This window comes from Gobio gobio, assembly GCF_949357685.1.
Source record: "Gobio gobio genome assembly, chromosome: 6".
Classification (NCBI taxonomy): Eukaryota; Metazoa; Chordata; class Actinopteri; order Cypriniformes; family Gobionidae; genus Gobio; species Gobio gobio.
The window spans coordinates 21,004,714-21,028,003 of record NC_137102.1 but is presented as its reverse complement, the minus strand read 5'-3'; the positions used below and the strand labels follow the sequence as shown (position 1 = coordinate 21,028,003).

The 23,290-nt window shown below is 40.0% G+C and overlaps 1 protein-coding gene across 1 annotated transcript; it reads right to left on the bottom strand.

Moving 5' to 3' along the window:
* Positions 1 to 936: 936 nt before the first annotated feature.
* Positions 937 to 22,458, bottom strand: nmur1b (neuromedin U receptor 1b). The gene is made up of 3 exons (XM_079819310.1): positions 22,317 to 22,458; positions 9,756 to 10,638; positions 937 to 2,606 (listed from the first exon to the last, which is right to left on the bottom strand). The coding sequence occupies exons 2-3, from the start codon at positions 10,615 to 10,617 to the stop codon at positions 2,257 to 2,259; spliced, it is 1,212 nt and encodes a 403-aa protein (XP_079675436.1). The 5' UTR covers positions 10,618 to 10,638; positions 22,317 to 22,458; the 3' UTR covers positions 937 to 2,256.
* Positions 22,459 to 23,290: the final 832 nt, after the last annotated feature.

Below are 23,290 nucleotides of genomic sequence, written 5' to 3'. Positions count from 1 at the left end.
TAAGTTGAATACGGAATGTGGTAGAAATTTTACTTTATAACGTGTTAAATACTTGGTATCGATGTCTGGTAACGACTTGCAACCGAAGTCTGTACTTTTGACAATTCTACTTCAAATACTTTGTCAGCATTTGCTGTAGCAGTTGCAGCGAGCTTTCAGAAACCCTCCACCTTCCCCAGCTCCACCTGTATAGATCTGCTACAGGTAATTCATGCAACCACAGCTCGTCCGTAAGGCAGGTGGGGCAGAGCTGCAAAATATTCATCCAAACATAGACCTCTATATCCACTGAACTAACAATAAATTATAAATGTGTGCAAATGTGTTTGGCTTTTGGCTTGCTCAGTTGGGGACACTAAATATTCAACTATTTTACTGATCCGCCCGCATTGACACTATATGATGATTGAAATGAGCTAGATGACATCACCATTTTCTCCAGAGCAGATGTAAAGCCGAATCAAATTCTGTTGCATTATTTTCTTGTTTAACACTGTGAAGCTGCTTTGAAAAAATCGGCATTGTAAAAAGTGCTATATAAATAAAGGTGACTTGACTTGACTTCAGCATTCAGCAACATATTTTTTCTTCTTCTGGATTTTCTAGGCTATTTTGAGTAGAACAGAGTGTGACAGTGTTTCACTCCACTTGTCTGTGTTTGCAGTGTTCAAGCCTCTGTGTGCAGAGCTGAGTGAAAACCGAGTACATTTGCCCGGAGCCAGGAGCCGTTTTATTGGAAGTCAGAAGAGTATCAGTGTTTTTTAGTGGGAAATGGGCAATCTCACTCCGCTTCGTATACGTTGTTCTAGTCCGGCTTTCAGTCTTTGTGTTGCTTGGTGACACGTAAAACTTGATGCTTTGGCTTCTTTTGGAACTGTTTTTGTTGGCGGAGAAGAAATATATGCACTGACCAATTTCTTTTAAAGTTATATTTTTGGGCTTCTGTTAGACAGGACAGTGGGAGGAGAGACAGGAAACATTGAGAAAGGAAGAAGACCAGGAAAGGACCGCGGGCCAAGACTTTAGACGGTACCATGTATGAAGGTTGCCCAAAAAAACTACGATATTGACTACTTTGTTAATAATGTCTTGTGAAAAATGTAACTCGACTTTAAAAAAAAAAAAACATTCAATTTTTTTTAAAGGCTTTTTAAAAGCAGATTATATTTAATTACGTCACTAAGTGAGTTGTTTACATACACAATAAAATACTGATAACATTCAAAAATATGTTTCTTCAAAAAAATCAGCAATGCAAGAAAATATGTTTTTTATGAGATTTGAAATTATACTCTTGGCCTGATGCAGAGACATGCAAACTGTCCAAATGTCAGTTAAGGTATGCAACAGTAAGAGTTTTTTGTGGTTTTTTATACAGTTTTTTTTTAAAGAAATAAATACTTTTATTCAGCAAAGATGCATTAAATTGATCAAAAGTAAGAACGGGAATAATGTCACAAAATATTTATATTTCAAATAAATGCTGTTCTTTTGAACTTCCTACTTATCAAAGAAAAAATGTGTCACGGTTTCCACAAAACATATTAAGCAGCACAATTGTTTTCAACATTGATGATACTAATAAATGTTTCTTGTGCCTCAAATCATCATATTAGAATGATTTCTGAAGGATCATCACAGCAATAACATATTTTAAAATGGACCTATTGTTGAACATATTTGAAAACAAAACATTTAATTTAAATTGTAATAATATTTTACAATATTACTGTTTTTACTGTATTTTTGATTAAACTAATGCAGCCTTGGTGAACATAAGAAACTTTGTTACACTTTATTTTAAGCTGTCACTGTTACAGTGTAATTACATATTTAAGTACTAAGTAATATTAATTAACAACATTCTTACTATAGGGTTACGGTAGAATTAGGGTTTGGTTGAGGGTTAGTTGCATGTAATTATGCATAATTTACTGTTATTACTATGGTAAAGTGCATGTAACATGTAAAAAGGACACTGTAAAATAAAGTGTTACCGAGACTTCTTTCGAAAGCATTAAAAAACCTCACCTCAAACATTTGAACGGTATACATGACGTTTCATGCCTTCAGCTTATTAGGCATAATCGATGTAAGATTTTGCGTGTAAATGCATTCACTAATGTTATTGTATTTATAATGTATTTTTTTTTTACATGAACACTCATTAACGTAACTGTATATATATTGAATACTTTGAGAGCGAAACTGATATATTTGGATAAAATAACTGAAACAGAATCCATTGTATTTTTTTTAGAAAGTTTGTGGCAGCCCACGAGGGTTGAATTTGACAGAAAACGAGACAGAGTTGGAGGCAGAAAAAGAGGCAGAAACAACACTACGTAATGTGACCTTACTTATTGAGAGCTGACGATGGTCTTTTTGACACACCACCTCACGGAACATTTCTCTGAAGCGTGAAGACATGAGGTTATACAGGATGGGATTGACCACTGAGCTCAAGTAGAAGAAGACACCAGAGAGAAGATGCACATACTCAAAAATATGGTGGCTCTCTGCAGTCCAGTCATCAATATAGCTCCACATGACACGATCAATGTGAAAAGGGGCCCAGCAGATTCCAAACACAACCACCAATGCACCTGTGAAATATTAAAACAGAGAAAGTATTCAGTTTTATAATTTTATTATATTTTAATTACATTAATTATATTATATTATACTTTATTTTAAGTGTAATTATATATTTGAGTGATATTACTTAACAACATGTACTAGGGTTAGGGTAGGACTAGGGTTTGGTTAAGGGTTAGTTCCAATTATGCATAATTTACTGTTTTTACTATGGTAACATGTAACATACACCAATCAGGCATAACATTATATATATTATAACATGATGAGGTCAAGTGAATAACACTGATTATCATCACGGCATCTTTTAGCTGGTGGGATATATTAGGCAGCAAGTGAACATTTTGTCCTCAAAGTTGATGTGTTAGAAGCAGGAAAAATGGGCAAGCGTAAGGATTTGAGCGAGTTAATTCTGGGGGCCTAATTCTGAAGGCTAGATGACTGGGTCTGAGCATCTCCAAAACTGCAGCTCTTCCCAGTCTGCAGTGGTCAGTATCTATCAAAAGTGGTCCAAGGAAGGAACAGTGGTGAACCGGCGACAGGGTCATGGGCGGCCAAGGCTCACTGATGGCTGGCCTGTATGGTCTGATCAAACAGACGAGCTACTGTAGCTCAAATTGCTCAAGAAGTTAATGTTGGTTCTGATAGAAAGGTGTCAGAATACACAGTAAATCACAGTTTGTTGTGTATGGGGCTGCATAGCCGCAGACCAGTCAGGGTGCCCATGCTGACCCCTGTCCACCGCCAAAAGCACCAACAGTGGAACAACAGAACTGGACAACGGAGCAATAAAAGAAGGTGGCCTTGTCTGATGAATCATGTTTTCATTTATATCACGTGGATGAACGGGTGCGTGTGCGTCGCTGACCTAGGGAACACATGGCACCAGGATGCACTATGGGAAGAAGGCAAGCCGGTGGAGGCAGTGTGATGCTCTGGGCAATGTTCTGCTGGGAAACCTTGGGTCCTGCCATCCATGTGGATGTAACTTTGACACGTACCACCTACCTAAACATTGTTGCAGACATGTACAACCACCAGGTATTCCCCATAGACTGTAAAAAAATATGGATGTAGTGTTTGTGACGTCACCCATAGGATTCTGAAGAGCAGTTTTGAAGCGTTAAGTAGGGACGAGCTGCGAGTCACCGCGCGTCACTGCGGGATAACAGAAAATGGGCAAAGAGGCGGGACGTGGAGCTGAGGTGACGCGATGACTAACAGACAGCAGATAAATGGCTATCCACCTGTCACTCAAAGTGGCCACGCCCTTAATTATGCAGAACTTTAAGGCTTTATATAATGTAAAGGAATGAGTTATAGAAAAATTCATCCCCCTCACAGTTGTCACGAAGGTTGTCTCAAAATGAGATATATAGACCAAAACCATAATTTGTACCAGGCTGTAAACATGTTTTTTTTCTGCTGTAAAGTTGGGCATTTTAACATGGGGCTCAATGAGATTCTGCTCTCTTCTGGAGCATGTCCCTAGCGGCCAGTCGATGAATTGCAGTTTAAGTCACTTCAGTATTGGCTTCAAGAGAAACTGCGGGAGGTTGCCGGTTGGTATTCCCTGGTGGCTGTGGCCTCTTTCAGCAGGATAATGCTCCCTGCCACGAAGGAAAAATGGTTCAGGAATGATTTAAGGAGCACAACAATGAGTTTGAGGTGTTGACTTGGCCTCCAAATTCCCCAGATCTCAATTCAATTGAGCATCTGTGGGATGTGCTGAACAAACAAGTCCGATCCATGGAGGCCCCACCTCGCAACTTCCATGCCTCGGCGGATCAGGGCTGTTTTGGCAGCAAAAGGGGGACCAACACAATAAAAACCTGATCGGTGTATGTAACAAGGACACTGTAAAATAAAGAATTACCTTATATTATATTATTTTACTATATTATATTGTGGCTGCCAAATGTTAGTAGATCATGTTAGTTAATGTGATGAACTTCACCTGCACTGACAAAAACAATAAGTAATATGTACTTAATTTTTCTTTTGCACATTTTTGCACAGATTTTTAAAGTGAATTTTACATTATGGAATTAAGTAAAATCTATGTAACTAAGTTACATAAAATTAACATAGAAAAGTAAGTATCTTTATCTTGGCCGGTTAAAGTTTGTTGAGTAATTTCTACTTAGTTGAAGTCAATTACATTTGACTCAAACAATATAACACTGAATCAAAATGCTTTTAAAGTTTAGTTGGTACACAATACACAATAACGGTAACATTCATTGGATCATTTTTGAGTATGAATGTGAACTCCAGATGTCACAAAAAAGTTACTAAACTTAACAACAAAAGCAATGATAAAACAGTGTAAATACAGCTGAAAAACAGTGAAAAATGCAACATTATTCATGCCCCAGTGCATGATGGGAACACCAATATCAGAAAGTTAAGAAGGTTTTACTTAATTTTATAACGTCAATATTAACGCTTTAATTTCTACGAGCTTAAATTGAGTACTAATATTGACTTTTTATTCTTGAGTGAACTAACTAATTCAGGTAGAAATTACATATTTTCTCTGTAGTATTTACTTCACCACAGAATCATTGTTATCAGAGTGTTAACTTAAGGAGAACTGACATCCATTATAAATCACCAAAACACCAAATAATCGTTTCAAAAACGACTACGGAAAGTGACGTTACTTCTAAGAAAAGCTCTAGCATCATTTGTTTGCACGTTATCTGTTATCTATTGCAATGACATTCACACATTTTAAGTGTCCAGATGCACTTATAATGTGTTTAAAATTGTAAAGCAAACTGTTACTCTTGGCATGCGTCTGTGCTACCGACAGTATTTATGTTCATGACCAGATCTGGAGTATTTTGTTTGTATCTAAGTATCAAAGTATATGTTGAATTTTTTTGAGGACGGCCACACAGAGTAGTGCTGACCAGCTATTACAATAAGCCAGATGTAGACTGACGCCATTCCTAAATCACATCCCCTTTGTGTTTACAATAACATGACAAGAGGCTGATAAAGCACAGATGAGTATTTTCTGTTTATCAGGACAGATTATTCTCAACAAAGGTCCATGAGGTTTCTTCAACTGAAAAACCCAACGCACAGGACAAGAATGTGTTGTAATTAAAAGAGCAAGATTTGGCTATTTCTTTCTTTTTAGCAAAATATTTAGAAAAGAGTACTTGAGTTTTTCAGTTTGATTAATTAACACTGGAACTTTCTTATTAACAAATCCCTATTCTTTGTGACACACTGTGCATTTGTAAACCCTGGGTTAACATTCTTTCTTTCATATTTACAATATCAATAACATTAGTGTTCGGGAAAATTACTTTTAAAAGTAATGTGTTACAATATTGCTTAATTCTTACTAATTGTGTTACTTGGCCACTTTTTATGGAAAGTAGTTACGTTACTTTTGCATTACTTGGGCTGGGCTTGCTTGTTTTTTAATAACAAAAACTTGATCACTTGGAATCTTAATAATTTATTATTTAAACCCCTTTTTAACGTATGATTTAGTTTTATGCACACTATTATGCAATTCATTCTAGAAATAATTAATATAACATAAACGTCAATTAAGCGCAACTTGCTTCATCACAATCAAGTGTAATTATGGGATATAGAGCTGCTTGAAGTGTACATCGGAGTAGACTCGCTCCCTCAGTCAAAATCGAGGGGACGAAGGCCTATCCATATAAACTTCCCTCCCTCGTCCACTTAACTAAGTGGAACACACTTCAAAATGGCGACGGAGATTCCCTCGAGGGGAAGTGTTTAGGGAACTTTGTGTGTGCGTGTCTAAAAGTGGAGTGAAACGCAGCCCAAAAGGGAAATAAATAAGCCTCCGTATGAAGGCAATGCAAATTCATAAAGTAGATACACAATGTTTTTAGTGTATCTGTGGCAGAATTACAGCGCCACATACTGGTCTGGCATGTATACTACATCGTTTTGAGTCAATTTCAGTGGTTTCGTGTGTACGCAGATATTTTTTGAGACGCTGTCCAAAAGGTAAATAAATAAGCTGTAAAGTAGAGGGCGCAGCTCAAACTAACCTTTCAGCTGCTTGTGGATTGCAGAAGAATGGGACGCAGGAGAAGAAATGTCAACACTCTTATGTCAGCAATAAAAACAAGAAAATGAAACAAATGGGGTTTAAAAAAGTTATTGTTTCCTATCAATATGGTTGCATTGGATCATAGAAGGTCAGCAGCAAAGACATTGGTCAATAAAATGAGATTAAATACAAAGTAGTACTAAAAGTGTTATTTAACATTTAATATAGATTTGCGTAATATTCAGGGTTTGCATTTCACAGTTTTTATTGATTTTGCGTAATACTGAATCTGTTTTTGTGCAAGTGAGATGAGTAAATGCATGCTCACATTTAGGCCACACAGAGAGACACGTTTAGCTGTATAGTACGTAAAAAATGTGTATCGTGTCAGCGTTTCGTCCAGACGGATCTGCCGCTTGAGGAGCCTGAAACCGGTATTTTTTTAAAGCGGGTCCCAGAGTGGATAAATCTGAAACCGACAACCTTGCGTCTTCTTGTGTACAGCCACTCCGTATATTTTGTGAAACGGTGATGTCATCACATCACATCCCGCACGGTAAAAACAAGAAGGGATACAGCTACGGCCACTGGGCATGCGCACATCAATATTGTGTCATTTAATTACTGTATTGGCATTATTGTAAGGGTATGTTTAGGGTTGGGGTAGGTGTTAATAAAACACAATCTGGTAAGTAGCAAATTTATTTATTGTTATTTTATCGTGAGATTTTGCCTCACTTCCGACCGTTGCTGTACCCCTTCTAGCCACAACTCTTCTTCTCTGTTTTTAGTGTATCTGTGGCAGAATTCATCGTTTTCATCGAAACACATCGTTTTGAGTCGATTTCAGTGGTTTCGTGTGTACGCATATATTTCTTGAGACGAGGGGGAAAAAAGATTGGATAGGGAAAGCTCTGGCTTCGTGTGGATGTGGCCTTAGTCTTGTACTACAGTAACCATCATGTTCACACACAGCACACACAACGCCTCTGCACTTACTCCTGATTTCACTCAACACAGGGACAGGAGAGCTGTCAGTCAATACATGGTAAAACAACTTGTTTTACTTATTTTATGGTAAATTTAAAATTAATGCGTTACTTTATTCGTTACTTGAAAAAAGTAATCTGATTACGTAACTCAAGTTACTTGTAATGCATTACTTCCAACACTGCACTGACTGGACAAGTATGATGCACCTGCATTTCATTGCTTAACCATCTGAGGAAATATTGCAAAATAAAAGGAAAAGTTGAGCTAGAAATGAAAACCGGTCAAAAGCAATTGTATGAAAAGACTTTAAATTAATTTACGTCAAACCTGGCATGATGCATCTTGACCCCAATTCAAAAGTGTAAAATGTTCCTCAACCCAGTGTTAAAAGTGGCTTTAAAGAAAACATGAAATCAAAATGGATCCTTATTACCTTCCTAATACATATTCCTGGTCTTATTGTGCTTGTATTGTTGTCTCTCTAATATTTAACCAAAATGTAATAACTTGCTCAGCCTCTGCATGAAATTATTTTCTTTTTGGGATGATGTCACCAATGACACATTAATGTTAACCTATAAAATGTGCTTCATGTGGTAATATCTAAATGAACTCAATTTATTCAAAGTCATATAATCTAACTAAATTTACTGAATTGGTTATACCAGTGGTTTTCAACCTTTTTGACTCCAAGGCCAACAACAATATTCAAAGCATAAAGGATTGAGGATAAGGATTTTTGCTTAAATAAAGTAGGCTATTTTAAAGCTTGGCATATCGAGAAAACTGTATACAAAATGTATGAAAATGCCCATTATAAGACTTTATTAATTTACATGACTTTTTCAGGTCTGAAAATCCCTTTTTTTTTTTTTTTTTTTTTTTTTTTTTACTTTATGCGGTCTTATATATCCAGGTTTTCCAAGACTGATGGAACTCTGTTTAAAATTAAATTAAAATAACAAGTATCATGGGTTTAGCTTATTTAAATTTTTGTGTTGTCTTATTTTACACCATTGTAAATCTTGATGCCCTTTGGAGGCCCCCTTATGGGCCCTGGGCCCCAGGTTGAGAATAAGTGATTATACCAACAAAAGTAATGTAGTTATATAAGGTACATAAGTACCTCCTTAAGGTAATTACAGGTTTTAACTTTTTACAGTGTACTTTTAAATCCTCTGCCTTATCCCCAAAAGTTTCATAATCCAATCAAGCCAAAATATATAAAATCCTAATTAAAGTCCCCTAAAAAAAATGTCAGAATAAATAACCTTTTTCATTTGGAAAATTGTGACATTATGAAAATTGTGAATGCTGTTTTATGTTGACTCTACACTGTAAAAAAAAAAATATATATATAAACAAAAAACGGTATTTTACTGTGGAAATGCTACGGTGAAAAACAGTTAATTGGTTAACAGAAAGTTTCTGTACTATATGGTGAATAACTGCAATAGATCTAACTTTACATAATGTAATTTTACAGTAAAATACTGTTAAATTTACACTTTTTGAATGTGAAAAGGAACAAGTCATTGTGTAATTTACAGTGAAAAAACGTAAATTGCCATTCCCAGAATTCCCTTGCATGACACTTCACATTTGATGTATTTTCATTGAAATAACAGTTTCTTCTTCGTTTTTTCGAATCAGTTGTGTTAGATTTTTATGCTACATCTAATGTTGTTTTTTTAATTTAATGTGTGTTACCATGATGGTGTTTAGTGTTTCTGTAAATGATATTGACCTTCTCAGCTTGTGGAAAAGCCGCTTGTGATGAGCTTTGATTCATCGTGTGACTCTCATCACCACTGTGTTTGGTTGATGTTGTCATTATATATCAAAGGTACATTACAGATATTAGTATTTCAAAAGGTTGGTAATTTAACATTATTTCAGTTAATTAATTTTTTTTACTGTAAATGTAACTTAAATCTGTAAAACGTCAATTGTTTCTACCATATTTTTTACAGTAAATTTCTGGCACCACAACTGCCTTTTTTTTTTACCGTAAATTTAACAGATTTTTTTTTTTTTACAGTATAACTGTTAACCCTTATTACTGGCATACAGATACAAACGGCAGAGGTAGCACTGGAATGGGACTCACAGAGCATTTTTGTGACTTGCCGATGACGTGCCCTCTGATTCTCCCCATCCTGATTGAGCCCAATCTTAGAATCAAAACACTCTCTTTCCCGATGCAGCTGCAGGCCGATCAGCACATACAGCACACTGATGGTCAGCATCGGCATCACGAAGAACAGCAGCGCTGTCACTTGCACCAGCAAGTTGTAGATCCACCTATCGTGCACCACGGTGCACACACCCGAATCGGGGAAAGTGAGTCCAAAGTGGGGCTTTAACATTTCCACGCCATGCAGACTGGTATTGGGCAAGGCACACAACAGAGAGACGGCCCATAACACGAGGATAACACGCTTGGCATGAGCATGCGTGGCCACATGTTTGGCGTGCAGGGGATACACCACCGCTCTGTAGCGCTCTGCACTCAAGGCAGTCACGTTGAGCACAGAGGCAAAGCAGACCGTCTCGAACAGGCAGGTTTTGAAGTAGCAGCCAGCAACGCCAAACAGAAAAGGATAGTTGCTCCAGAGCTCATAAAGCTCCAGAGGGAGACCGAGCATCAGCACCAGGAGGTCAGAAATGGCCAAGCTGAACAGATAGTAGTTTGTCGTTGTGCGCATAACACGGTGACGGGCGATGACAATGCAAGTCAGACTGTTGCCCAGCACGCCAACTAGAAATATGAGCAGGTAGGTGACACACATAGGCAGGAAGAAGGGTGAACGGCAAGGGCCGAGGTACTTCTCCAGGTAAGACCTGCGGCTCAGACAAAGGTCTGACAGGTTCACTGTTCTGTTCTGACATTCTTCCTCTTTGGTGGAGCACCATGATGCATTCACAGCTGCGTAGAGGGAGTCTGGAGAGGAGCAGTTGAACTGGATCATTGGTTACCAGGATGATATTACCTGCAGAAGTTACAACAAAGACAGACAGGGTTAACCCCATTAGACTTGAATTTTCCCTGTGAGAAAATTTGTATTACCTACTTGATGTTTGCTCTTCTTCAATGTAGAAATGAATCTAAAAAACTACATTTTTGCCAACTCATTTATTTACATGTCCACTACAATGGACACCACAACTGAAGCAACACACAAAAAAAAACATATTTAACCCTATTTATGAACTAGAGTTTGTAAACTAGTGTTTAAATATTTTAAAAAGAAAACATACTGTAAGAATGAGCTGTTCAATAAGAATGTAGAAAAAAAGGTATGATATGAAATGTAAAAATAGTTGTTTGCAGAGTGGGTGAATCTGAGTATGTGGATGTGTTTATGTGCACTTGCTGGTTTTAATGAATATATGATTGTGTGCATTAGCTTCAAGGAATCAGTATGTGTGTGTGTGTGTGTGTGTGTGTGTGTGTGTGTGTGTGTGTGTGTGTGTGTGTGTGTGTGTGTGTGTGTGTGTGTGTGTGTGTGTGTGTGTGTGTGTGTGTGTGTGTGTGTGTGTGTGTGTGTGTGTGTGTGTGTGTGTGTGTGTGTGAGAGAGAGAGAGAGAGAGAGAGTGAGTGTGTGTGTGTGTGTGTGTGTTCACATCTACTGTGGCTGTTCCTCACTACAACCAAATAATTTTTTTTTAGTTTTTCATTAATTAACATTAGAATTTGTAGCTCTGTATGTTAGCTTTGAAATGCTTGCACAAATTTCACAGCCTAGCACACAACTAAGTAATGAGGTTACTGCTGATATCTTTTCAGACCTGATGTTCATTGTGATGGACATTACATTTGTAAAAATTAATGTGTTCTGCAACTCTGAGAGATCTTCAAAATAAGGGCTTCCTCCTTCTCCTGTCTAGTTGGTTGGCCATGCCTGAAGCTCAATTAAATTAAGATGGTCATATCTTCATTGTGATTGGTTGATCATGGACCAATCAGTGACCAGGCAGTACTCATATTGCAAAAACATAAAATTACATTGTTTAAACAGAAAAACATGTGATGTCCATTCCAATGACAGCAGGGTCAGACTAACAGCTTTTTAAAGACATTAATACCTCTCTGTATATTAAAGGTATTAAAACATTATTAATTTATATATATATATATATATATATATATACAACCCCAAATCAGAAAAAGTTGGGACAGTATGGAAAACGCAAAAAAAAAGAAAAAAGAAGTGATTTCTAAATTTACTTTGACTTGTATTTCATTGCAGACAATATGAACACAAAATATTTCATGTTTTGTCTGGTCAACTTCATGTCATTTGTAAATATGCATCCTTTCCTGTCATTCAGACCTGCAACACATTTAAAAAAAAGTTGGGACAGTAAAGCATTTACCACTTTGTAATGTTGCCATTCCTTTTCACAACACTTAAGACGTTAAGGGACTGAAGACACCAAGTGATGAAGTGTTTCAGGTGTAATTTTGTCCCATTCTTCCTGCAAACAAGTCTTAAGGTGGGCAACAGTACGGGGTCTTCGTTGTCGCATTTTGCGCTTCAAAATGCGCCACACATTCTCTATTGGAGACAGGTCGGGACTGCAGGCAGGCCAGTCAAGTACCCGTACCCTCTTCCTCCGCAGCCAGGACTTTGTAATGTGTGCAGAATGTGGTTTTGCATTGTCTTGTTGAAATATGCATGGACGTCCCTGGAAAAGATGTCTTCTTGAAGGCAGCATATTATGCTCCAAAATCTCTATGTACTTTTCAGCATTAATGGTGCCTTCACAGAAGTGCAAGTTACCTTTGCTAAGGGCACTGACACAACCCCATACCATGACAGACCCTGGCTTTTGGACTTGTTGCTGGTAACAGTCTGGATGATCCTTTTCTTCTTTGGTCCGGAGCACACGGCGTCCATTCCTCCCAAAAAATACCTGAAATACTGATTCATCTGACCACAGTACACGTTTCCACTGTGTGATGGTCCATCCCAGATGCCTCCGAGCCCAGAGATGTCGACGGCGCTTCTGGACACTGTTAACATAGAGCTTCCTTTTGGCACAGTACAGTTTTAACTGGCATTTGTGGATGGAACTACTCATTGTGGTACTTGACAAAGGTTTGGCAAAGTAATCCTGAGCCCATGTGGTGATATCGCTTATAGATGAATGACAATTCTTGATGCAGTGCCGCCTGAGGGATCGGAGATCACGGTTGTTCAGCTTAGGCTTGCGCCCTTGTCCTTTACGCACTGAAATTCCTCCAGATTCCTTGAATCTTTTAATTATGTTATGCACTGTTGAATGTGAAATATCCAAATCTCTTCCTATCTTTCTTCGAGGAACATTGTTTTTAAACATTTCAATAATTTTCTCACGTATTTGTTGGCAAACTGGCGATCCTCGGCCCATCTTTGATCGTAAAGGATTAGACCTTTCTTGGATGCTGCTTTTGTACCAAATCATAATTACAATCACCTGTTGACATCACCTGTTTCAAATCACATCATTATTTAACCATTTTACCTCATTACTAGCCCTAAATTGCTCCTGTACCAACTTTTTTCGAAATGTGTTGCAGGTCTGAATGACAGGAAAGGATGCATATTTACAAATGACATGAAGTTGACCAGACAAAACATGAAATATTTTGTGTTCATATTGTCTGCAATGAAATACAAGTCAAAGTAAATTTAGAAATTACTTCTTTTTTTATTTGCGTTTTCCATACTGTCCCAACTTTTTCTGATTTGGGGTTGTATATATATATATATATATATATATATATATATATATATATATATATATATATATATATATATATATATATATATATATATTGTAAATTAGTTTTAAATTGTAAAATTTACAGGTTGTTCTGTAAGTATTTTTACTGTATATTTCCTCCAGTTTTATTTTGTGAAAACAGCTGTCGTTTTTATATTATAGATTACTGTTGTTTATATACAGTTTATATATATAGCCTATATATATATATATATATATATATATATATATATATATACATATATATATGCAACCTATATATATTTAAAAAAATAATACATGAACATATATAAATATATATATATATATATATATATATATATATATATATATATATATATATATATATATATATATATATATATATATATATATATATATATAAACACTTATTTTGATTATTCAATTTCTGTATTTCTTACTACATGTTAAATAACTTTGTACCTACTGTACCTGAAAAACTTAAAGTTGATTTAATTTGTATGTTTTTTCTATTGTATTTGTATTTCTATCTATTTTTTTTGTAATTTATTTCTTTGTTCCTATATTTTTAATATCAAAAATAAAATAAAATTGCCTGGCTTGCTTTATTACAGAAGACTGCCAGTCATGTGTGCAATGATTGCAGTCAGCTTAATAATAATGTCGGGTTGACTAAAATGGGAAGAAAAACGATATAAATTTCAAGGTTCACATTTAATTCAGTGTTACCTATTAAACTGTCTACTGCAGTCAAATAGGAAAAGTACAAAACAGTAAACTGCAAATCTATGCATATATTGTATGCGTACAGTACATCTGGAAAGTATTCACATCGCTTCACTTTTTCCACATTTTGTTATGTTATAGCCTTATTCCAAAAGGGATTAAATTAATACTTTCCCCTCAATTTTACAAACAATACCCCATAATGACAACGTGAAAGAAGTTTGTTTGAAATCTTTGCAAATTTATAAAAATAAAAAAAAATCACATGTACATAAGTATTCACAGCCTTTGTTCACTACTTTGTTGAAGCACCTTTGGCACCAATTACAGCCTCAAGTCTTTTTGAGTATAATGCAACAAGCTTGGCACACCTATTTTTGGGCAGTTTCTCCTATTCCTCTTTGCAGGACCTCTCCATCAGGTTGTAGACATCCATTTTCAGATCGGATCGATGTTCAATCAGGTTCAAGTCTGGGCTCTGGCTGGGCCACTCAAGGACATTCACAGAGTTGTCCCGTAGCCACTCCTTTGTTATCTTGGCTGTGTGCTTAGGGTCGTTGTCCTGTTGGAAGATAAACCTTTGTCCCAGTCTGAGGTCCAGACCAGGTTTTCATCAAGGATGTCTCTGTACATTGTTGCATTCATCTTTCCCCTGATCCTGACTAGTCTCCCAGTTCCTGCCGCTGAAAAACATCCCCACAGCATGATGCTGCCACCACCATGCTTCACTGTAGGGATGGTATTGTCCAGGTGATGAGCGGTGCCTGGTTTCCTCCAGACATGACGCTTGCCATTCAGGCCAAAGAGTTCAATCTTTGTTTCATCAGACCAGAGAATTTTGTTTCTCATGGTCTGAGAGTCCTTCAGGTGCCTTTTTGCAAACGCCAGGTGGGCTGTCATGTGCCGTTTGGCGACTCTACCATACAGGTCTGATTGGTGGAATGCTGCAGAGATGGTTGTTCTTCTGAAAGGTTCTCCTCTCTCCACAGAGAAACGCTGAAGCTCTGTCAGAGTGACCATCAGGCTCTTGGTCACCTCCCTGACTAAGGCCCTTCTCCCCCGATCGCTTAGTTTGGTCGGGCGGCCAGCTCTAGGAAGAGTCCTTGTGGTTCCAAACTTCTTTTATTTACGGATGATAGAGGTCACTGTGCCCATTGGGGCCTTCAATGCTGCAGAATTTTTCTGTACCCTTCCCCAGATATGTGCCTCGATACAATCCTGTCTCAGATGTCTACAGACAATTCCTTGGACTTCATGGCTTGGTTTGTGCTCTGACATACACTGTTAACTGTGGAACCTAGGTGTGTGCCTTTCCAAAACATGTCCAATCAACTGAATTTACCACAGGTTGACTCCAATCAAGTTGTAGAAACATCTCAAGGATGATCAGTGGAAACAGGATGCACCTGAGCTCAATTTTGAGTGTCATGGCAAAGGCTGTGAATACTTACATGTGATTTTTTTGTTTTTTATTTTTTAATAAATTTGCAAACATTTCAAACAAACATTATGAGGTATTTTTTGTAGAATTGAGGAAAAAAATATTGAATTTAATCAATTTTGGCATAAGGCTGTAACATAACAAAATGTGGAAAAAGTGAAGCGCTGTGAGTTCTTTCCGGATGCACAGTAGCTGTTTGCTCACAGGGACCCTGGGTCTTTTCCCCTCCTTTATGGTCTCTACTGTAAATGCATTCCATTTCCTATCCACTTGTAAAAGTCTACCATTTGATTGGGAGGCAGCCAGTTTATGTGTACATGAGTTTCTCGGGTCAGATCCCAGGGGCAGCATGTCTTTGGAGTGAAGACCGTTGTTCTACAGCATGTACGCCATCGCTGTGCCATAGTGTCAGCCACTGTGTGTATATTCTGAACAGTAACAATTACATCTCGTGTACTTTTTATTTAAAATGACAGTAAACAGACCCAAACAATACTGAATAAACACATTAATTAATGATAAGAGATGTTTAATCTGCGGTCATTCTGGAGATCTCGTTTCCTGCAGAGTTCAGTTCCTGTTCTTATGCACTTTTAGTTTGTTCAGGAGTGGCTGCTTAAAGAAATAAATTCTGGAAAAGCATGTTTGTTTTCCTGGTTATCATTATGTTTTCATCCACCTATTTTTTATGCGCATTTTGGGATATCGCATCAAAAAATGCTGAGTGGAAAAGCCAAGATGCTCATAAATTCTAAACCAATGCACATAAAAAACATCTCGGTTACGTATGGTAACCCTCGTTCCCTGAAGGAGGGAACGGAGACGTACATCGGACGTACCGACGAATTGGGATCACTTCTGGGAGCCCCTATCAGCTTCGAGCTATCTAGAACCGGCCAATGGACAATTGGCGTGCGAGATTTGCATCTCGCGCCCCGCCCCGCGCCGCGGGTATAAACAGGAAGCGAGAGCGAATGCACGCTGTTTTTCACTGAGGAGCCACACGTAATGGCTCAACCTGCAGTGATGGTACAGCAACTGTGGCGACGGGACGTACGTCTCCGTTCCCTCCTTCAGGGAACGAGGGTTACCATACGTAACCGAGACGTTCCCATTCAGTCGGTCACGTTCAACGTACGTCGGACGTACCGACGAATTGGGATCCCCTATGGAAAACGCCACAGTTACTACCACTTCCAGCGCCCAGCGATGAGCCCTTCAGACCCCGATCTGATGCGGGCGGGAATTCACGCAGGGAGAGTCCAAGCTGCTGTTCCGCAAGACCCATTCAGCTGACTGTATTGGATAACGCTGGGAAAGCGTGCCTGTGAAGGCAGCTGCGGAAGCCACATCATGCCCAGAGGGAGTTAACATGTGGAAAATACACAAATGGGCTGACCGAGGGCAGCACAACATACAGAAGTCCCAGGGGTGGCCCCGGCCAATTAGTGGAGGGGGAACAACACGTACCTGGAACGGCAGAGGACAATCTGCCGAGGGAAAGACACGGGCTCGCCGTAGGGAGCCGTACCGTGGAAGAATACACATATGGGACCGCCGTGGGGGTCACTACATATGGAACCCAGCCTAACACAAGTTCCACCAATGCATACGAGTGTTAGACCTGGCGTCGAACGCTCCGCCACGTCCGACTGCCGCGGGTTGCGGAGGGCTCAACAGGGTTCGCCGTTCCGGGGAACTCGACTGGAGCAGAATAAGCGCACGCATCCGTCTACCATAGGGGAGGGAATGCCGCAGCAAGCCGACACTAGAACGGGCACTTCGGTGTTACTGACTATGGGAAGTGAGCACACAGGAAGAGACCGGCTCTACACGGAGGCTATAGAATCTAGCGAACGTGTTAGGTGTCGCCCAGCCCGCAGCTCTACAAATATCTGTCAGCGAGGCGCCACGAGCCAGCGCCCAGGAAGAGGCAACACCCCTAGTGGAGTGGGCTCTTAACCCGAGCGGGCAGGGCACGTCTTGGAACTGATAAGCCAAGACGATGGCATCCACTATCCAGTGGGCCATCCTCTGCTTGGAGACAGCCTTTCCCTTCTGCTGTCCTCCGTAACAGACGAAGAGCTGCTCTGAGGTCCTGAAGCTTTGCGTTCTGTCCACGTAAGTCCGGAGAGCACGGACGGGACAGAGAAAAGCTAGGGCTGGGTCTGCCTCCTCCGAAGGCAGCGCTTGCAGGCTCACCAATTGGTCCCGGAAGGGGGTAGTGGGAACCTTGGGCACGTATCCAGGCCGGGGTCTCATGATCACATGAGAGTTACCGGGCCCGAATTCCAGGCACGATTCGTCGACCGAAAATGCCTGCAGGTCCCCTACCCTCTTGATGGAGGCCAACGCAATCAGGAGTATAGTCTTTAACGACAGGATTTTCAACTCAGCTGACTGCAGAGGCTCAAAGGGTTCTCTCTGTAGTGCAGTAGGTCACCTAGAACCTCCGCGTCCTGTCCAGGGACCAGACATGGAGTTTCCAGAGGTCTGGACGCGGGTGCCATAGGGTGCCCCGTCTCTGAGTCAGGAGGTCCTGCCTCAGAGGAATGGGCCAGGGAGGTGCTGTCGCAAGGAGCACTAGTTCCGGGAACCAAGTCCGGTTGGGCCAATACGGAGCGACCAACAGGACCTGCTCCTCGTCCTCCCTGACTTTGCACAGTGTCTGCGCAAGAAGGCTCACTGGGGGAAACGCATACTTGCGTTCTTCCCGGGGCCAGATGTGGGCCAGGGCATCCGACCCGAGGGTCCCCTCGGTCAAGGAATAAAACCACTGACAGTGGGTCGTCTCTGGGGAGGCAAACAGGTCTACCTGTGCGGCCCCGAAACGACTCCAGATTAGCTGGACCGCCTGGGGATGGAGTCGCCATTCTCCCGGAAGTACCTGCTGACGTGACAGCTCGTCGGCCGCATGATTGAGCAGGCCCGGAATGTGAACAGCACGAAGCGACCTCAGATGCTTCTGACTCCATAAGAGGAGATGGAGGGCGAGTTGCGACATGCGACGGGAGCGTAGACCACCCTGTTTGTTGATGTACGCTATGGCCGCAGTGTTGTCCGTCCGGACCAGAACGTGCTTGCCTCTGAGCGGCACTTTGAAGCGGCTGAGCGCAAGACGAACTGCTAACAACTCGAGGCAATTGATATGCCATTGCAGCTGAGGCCCCGTCCACAGACCCGAAGCTGCAAGCCCGTTGTACGTGGCACCCCAACCCGTGGATGAGGCATCCGTGGAGACAACGGAGTGCCTGGAAACTTGTTCTAGGGGGACTCCCGCCCGGAGAAACAAAGGGTCCGACCACGGGCCGAAGGTTTGGCGGCACCTCGGAGTCACTTGGACACGGAGGGAACCGCTGTGCCACGCCCACCTCGGGACTCGATCGCAATCCGAGCGGCGTTACTGCGGCTGCGGATGCCATATGCCCCAGGAGCCTCTGAAAATGTTTCAGTGGTACCGCTGTCCTGCCTTTGAACGAATTCAAGCAGTTCAACACTGACTGGACACGCTCCTCGGTGAGGCGCGCTGTCATGGCGACCGAGTCTATCTCCATACCGAGAAAAGAGATCCTCTGTGTGGGACAGAGTTTGCTCTTCTCCCAGTTGACCCGAAGTCCCAACTGGCTGAGGTGACTGAGCACCTTGTCCCTGTGTTCGCACAACTGCTCCCGCGACTGGGCAAGGATCAGCCAGTCGTCGAGGTAGTTGAGGATGCGAACGCCATGCTCTCTCATGGGAGCAATGGCCGCCTCCGCAACCTTCGTAAAGACGCGGGGCGACAGGGACAGGCCGAAGGGTAAGACGCGGTACCGATATGCCCGTCCCTCGAACGCGAAGCGCAGAAAGGGCCGGTGTCGAGGGAGAATCGAGACATGAAAGTACGCGTCCTTCAGGTCGATCGCTGCAAACCAATCTCGGGGACGGATGCACCTGAAGATGCGCTTCTGCGTTAACATCGTGAACGGCAGCCTGTGAAGGGACCGGTTCAGGAATCGCAGGTCCAAGATCGGTCGTAACCTGCCGCCTTTCTTGGGTACAATGAAGTACGGGCTGTAGAACCCGGACCTCATATCGGCTTGAGGGACCGGCTCTATCGCGTCCTTCGCCAGTAGGACAGCGATCTCCGCCCTCCGCCCTGCATGTCAAGGAGTGCTTGGGCCTGGTGGACCTGAAGCAACGCCATGCCATGCAAGGCGGACGCAGCCTGTCCGCAGGCCTTGTAAGCCTTCCCGGTCAGACCGGAAGATAACTTACAGGCCCGGGACGGGAGACGTGGGTCACGCGCCAGTTAGAGGCGTTCGCCGGACACAGTTGCATCGCGACGGCGCGCTCCACTGGCGGGATCCCCACGTAACCCTTGGCTGGCCCGCCGTCGAGGGTAGTGAGGGGGGAGGAGAAGTGATCCCATAAGTGATCCCAATTCGTCGGTACGTCCGACGTGAATGGGAACGTACGCGCTTGTTTGAGTCGGACATTTTTTATCCGATACGAAAACATGTGCATAAACTCCAATGGAAATGCATTTACCGAATAAATTCCTCGATGCGCATAAGAAAAACGGTGACTTTCACAATGTAACGGCATAACTACTAACCAGCGGAAAAATCTTGTTTGCAAAGCATCTGAAATGCTGTTTTGGTCTTTCAGAAGTCTGTTGTCAAAGATGCTCGGTATATTTCCCTCCTAGAACTGTCTTGGTAGACCAGGTACAGTTGGTACAGGGGTACATTTGAAACACCTCAAATGACTTATGTGCGCAACAAGTCTGATCTGTGATATTTGCTTCGCACATGCGTATTAGCACCCTCTTTGATCGTAGGAAATTTAATCTACATTCGTTTCTCCAGTCCGAAGATATCGGCAAAAGTTATTTTGTTAGGTAAGTTTGTCATTTCACCATATCCCTTCCACACTGAATAGATTCTCATCCTTACATGACTGTTAAAGTTAACTTACATTTTCGTAAACCTTAATCTGTGCTCTAAAAACTGATGTATTGCATGACTTGCAAGGTCAAGGTGTTCGCGGTGGTCAGTGGGGTACATTATGTTTATTAGGTTATTGTTTGCATTTGATCTGTTTATTATTGCTGTTTGCAATTGTTCAATGTTTTTTACTGTTACACAACTTTTCAACTGTTATGAATTAAAATGATGAAATTAAATATTGTGCCGCTGTTTGCCATTACTGTACAATGTTTTACAAATTAACTACTTTTAACTAAACAAATAATCAAATAAAATACTGAATGGAAATAAAAACTTTTGAATTCTCATTTTAAAAGGTATTTTACAAACGCAATGAATTGGTTAGCTTTACAGCATTATGGATGGGTGTCTCAACTGTACTCGGTTACTGTTCCAACTGTACCCAACAACTGTACATGTTTGAGCTAATTGTGGCAAATATGACCTACTTATGGATGTTAATAATTATTAATATTTTAGTAGACAAGTAAAGGAAATGTCAAATGAAAAAAATCACTTCGTTTCAGCCCTCAGTTTTGGTGTGGTAATGGAAAAAGAAAAAAGTGTACCAACTGTACTCGGTCTACGACTGCGTTCTCAAACAGTAGCATCTGCCTCTGAAAGCAAGACAGCAAGTTTATTGAGATACGAGTTTCTCTGAGACGCAAATAATTTATTATATACGAAAATTATTATATGGTGGCTTCTCCTATGTTTCTTACTGATTTTTTTTAGCGGTAATTTATCAGTAAGTGACGATTATGTTCTCTTTGACTAACTGGATGGAAATGGTGCTTTTTTCGCTAATGTTTTATGTGATAGGCTATTGCAATTTTCCGCATAAGTTACATTCACAACTTTGGATGGAAACAATTCAGACTGTCTGGGAGGTTTTCAGGACCACTGCTGGAAAAGTTAAATATTATGGTTATAGCTATTCTTTAAAATAGTCTTACATTTTTTTGACTGTAGGCTGAAAAATTAAAAGTCAACATTTTTTGTTTTCAGTTTTGTATAATTTTACATTATTTGATATTCTGCTTCTTAGAAAACAAATGTCAGCTTTATGTTAGGAGTACAACTAGTGCAGAACAGAACAAAGTAAACATCTATCAATAAATTAGTATTAATATAAAAAACAGATGCATACAACACCAGTTATTAAACATATTATACAGCATTTGTTATGTAGAATTATCAATTATAAGTTGTTTAAAACAGCTTTTAAATAATATGATTTTGTTTTAATAAATAAAAAAATAAGAGACTCCCCTAAACAGGAATGTATTTTTATTTTTGTGAATAAGTTGATTGATAATACATTAGCCATAGATAAACACTTTGGGTGGCAGATGTTTAAATGTTATTGTTATCACATCTATAATTAATGTAGAATTAATCTTATAAGAATTGCAGTAGTTGACACTTATAGTAAATATTGTAACTGTCTAATTTACACTGTAAACATCTATCAATAAACTAATATTCATATACAAATAAGATGAGCAGATACACAACATGAACTTGTATTTCATGTTAATCAATTTGTATGACAAGTGGCTTACAATAATAAACAAGTTATTAGTAACATTTCTATTTACAATGTAATGTTTAGATGCTTTGATAGATTTACGTTTTAGCCTAAATGAGAATCTTGGATTTATTAGGGGGGAAAAATGTCTCTGTTAGTGTTATAGAAAAATTGCTCCTTTGTTTTTTGCAATAACAAACAATGTCTTGAAATTCATTTTCATTAGACAAGGTGAAAGAAAAGCAAACCTACCTGAGCAAAATCTTGTTGAAAATGATGTTTGTCAGAGGAGTATTCCTATAGGACTGGTACTCATGACTGTCCTGCCTCTCAGCAGATGTAAGCAATGAAGAGAAATGCTACATATACACTCACAGACTCTCGCTACTAACTCTCTCCACACCGTCCCCTCCTACTTATAGTGAGATGGATGACCTTTAAAGTACAGCGTCACTGTCTACGTACTATAACTGGAACTGTCGGCGTGTAATATTGAATTAAAGCAATCGCAGCAATGATGTAGTCGTTCACCGGCTTTCAACCATGATATATACATTAATTCTTGCCCTAGTATTTAATGCTTTTAAAAATATTAATTGGAAAACCTGCATATCTTAGTATTTTTTATGCCCAGCTTTCACTTTAGTGACAGCATCGTTTAAACTTGGATGTTTTCCACAAGTTTGTGCAAAACCTGATGATCCATGCATGATGATCCATGCATGATTCCAGCATGATTTGAAGATGCTCCAGAGAAGAAAGGAAATCTATTTTTTGTTCAAAGGAGTTCACATGCTCAGTGTCACAAATTTGCTTATTGATTAGTGACCTAGAAAATAGTGTAGAACTGTGATTATTTCTTCTTCATTTAACTTGTCTTTGCTTTCATTTTTTTATTTTTTGTCCAGTGTGCAGTCTCCCACTGTATGTGTTCAACAGTTATTACAACAGTAAACAGAAAATTGTGACAGTTATTGTTGACTATTAAGATTTTAAGTGTGTATGACCATTGTGAAAAAGAAGTGTGCTTAAAGGCACAATATGTAAGATTTGTGGATTAAAATATCCAAATACCACTAGAACAATGTTATATATTTTGTTGACTTGTACATCTTTTCAAGAAAGAAATAAGCAATTTTAACCAGGACACTGACCGTGTCCGTGCGTCGACTATCCATGACATCATACCCGCGTTACCCTCGATTTCTGGTTTTATTTATGGAAAC

Excerpts from the sequence above, each read along its gene's own strand:
- nmur1b (XM_079819310.1), bottom strand. The coding sequence starts at position 10,617 with ATGATCCAGTTCAACTGCTCCTCTCCAGACTCCCTCTACGCAGCTGTG. Across the intron at positions 2,607-9,755 it reads GCAAGTCACAAAAATGCTCT|GTGCATTGGTGGTTGTGTTT; the intron begins GTGAGTCCCATT and ends AATATTTCACAG.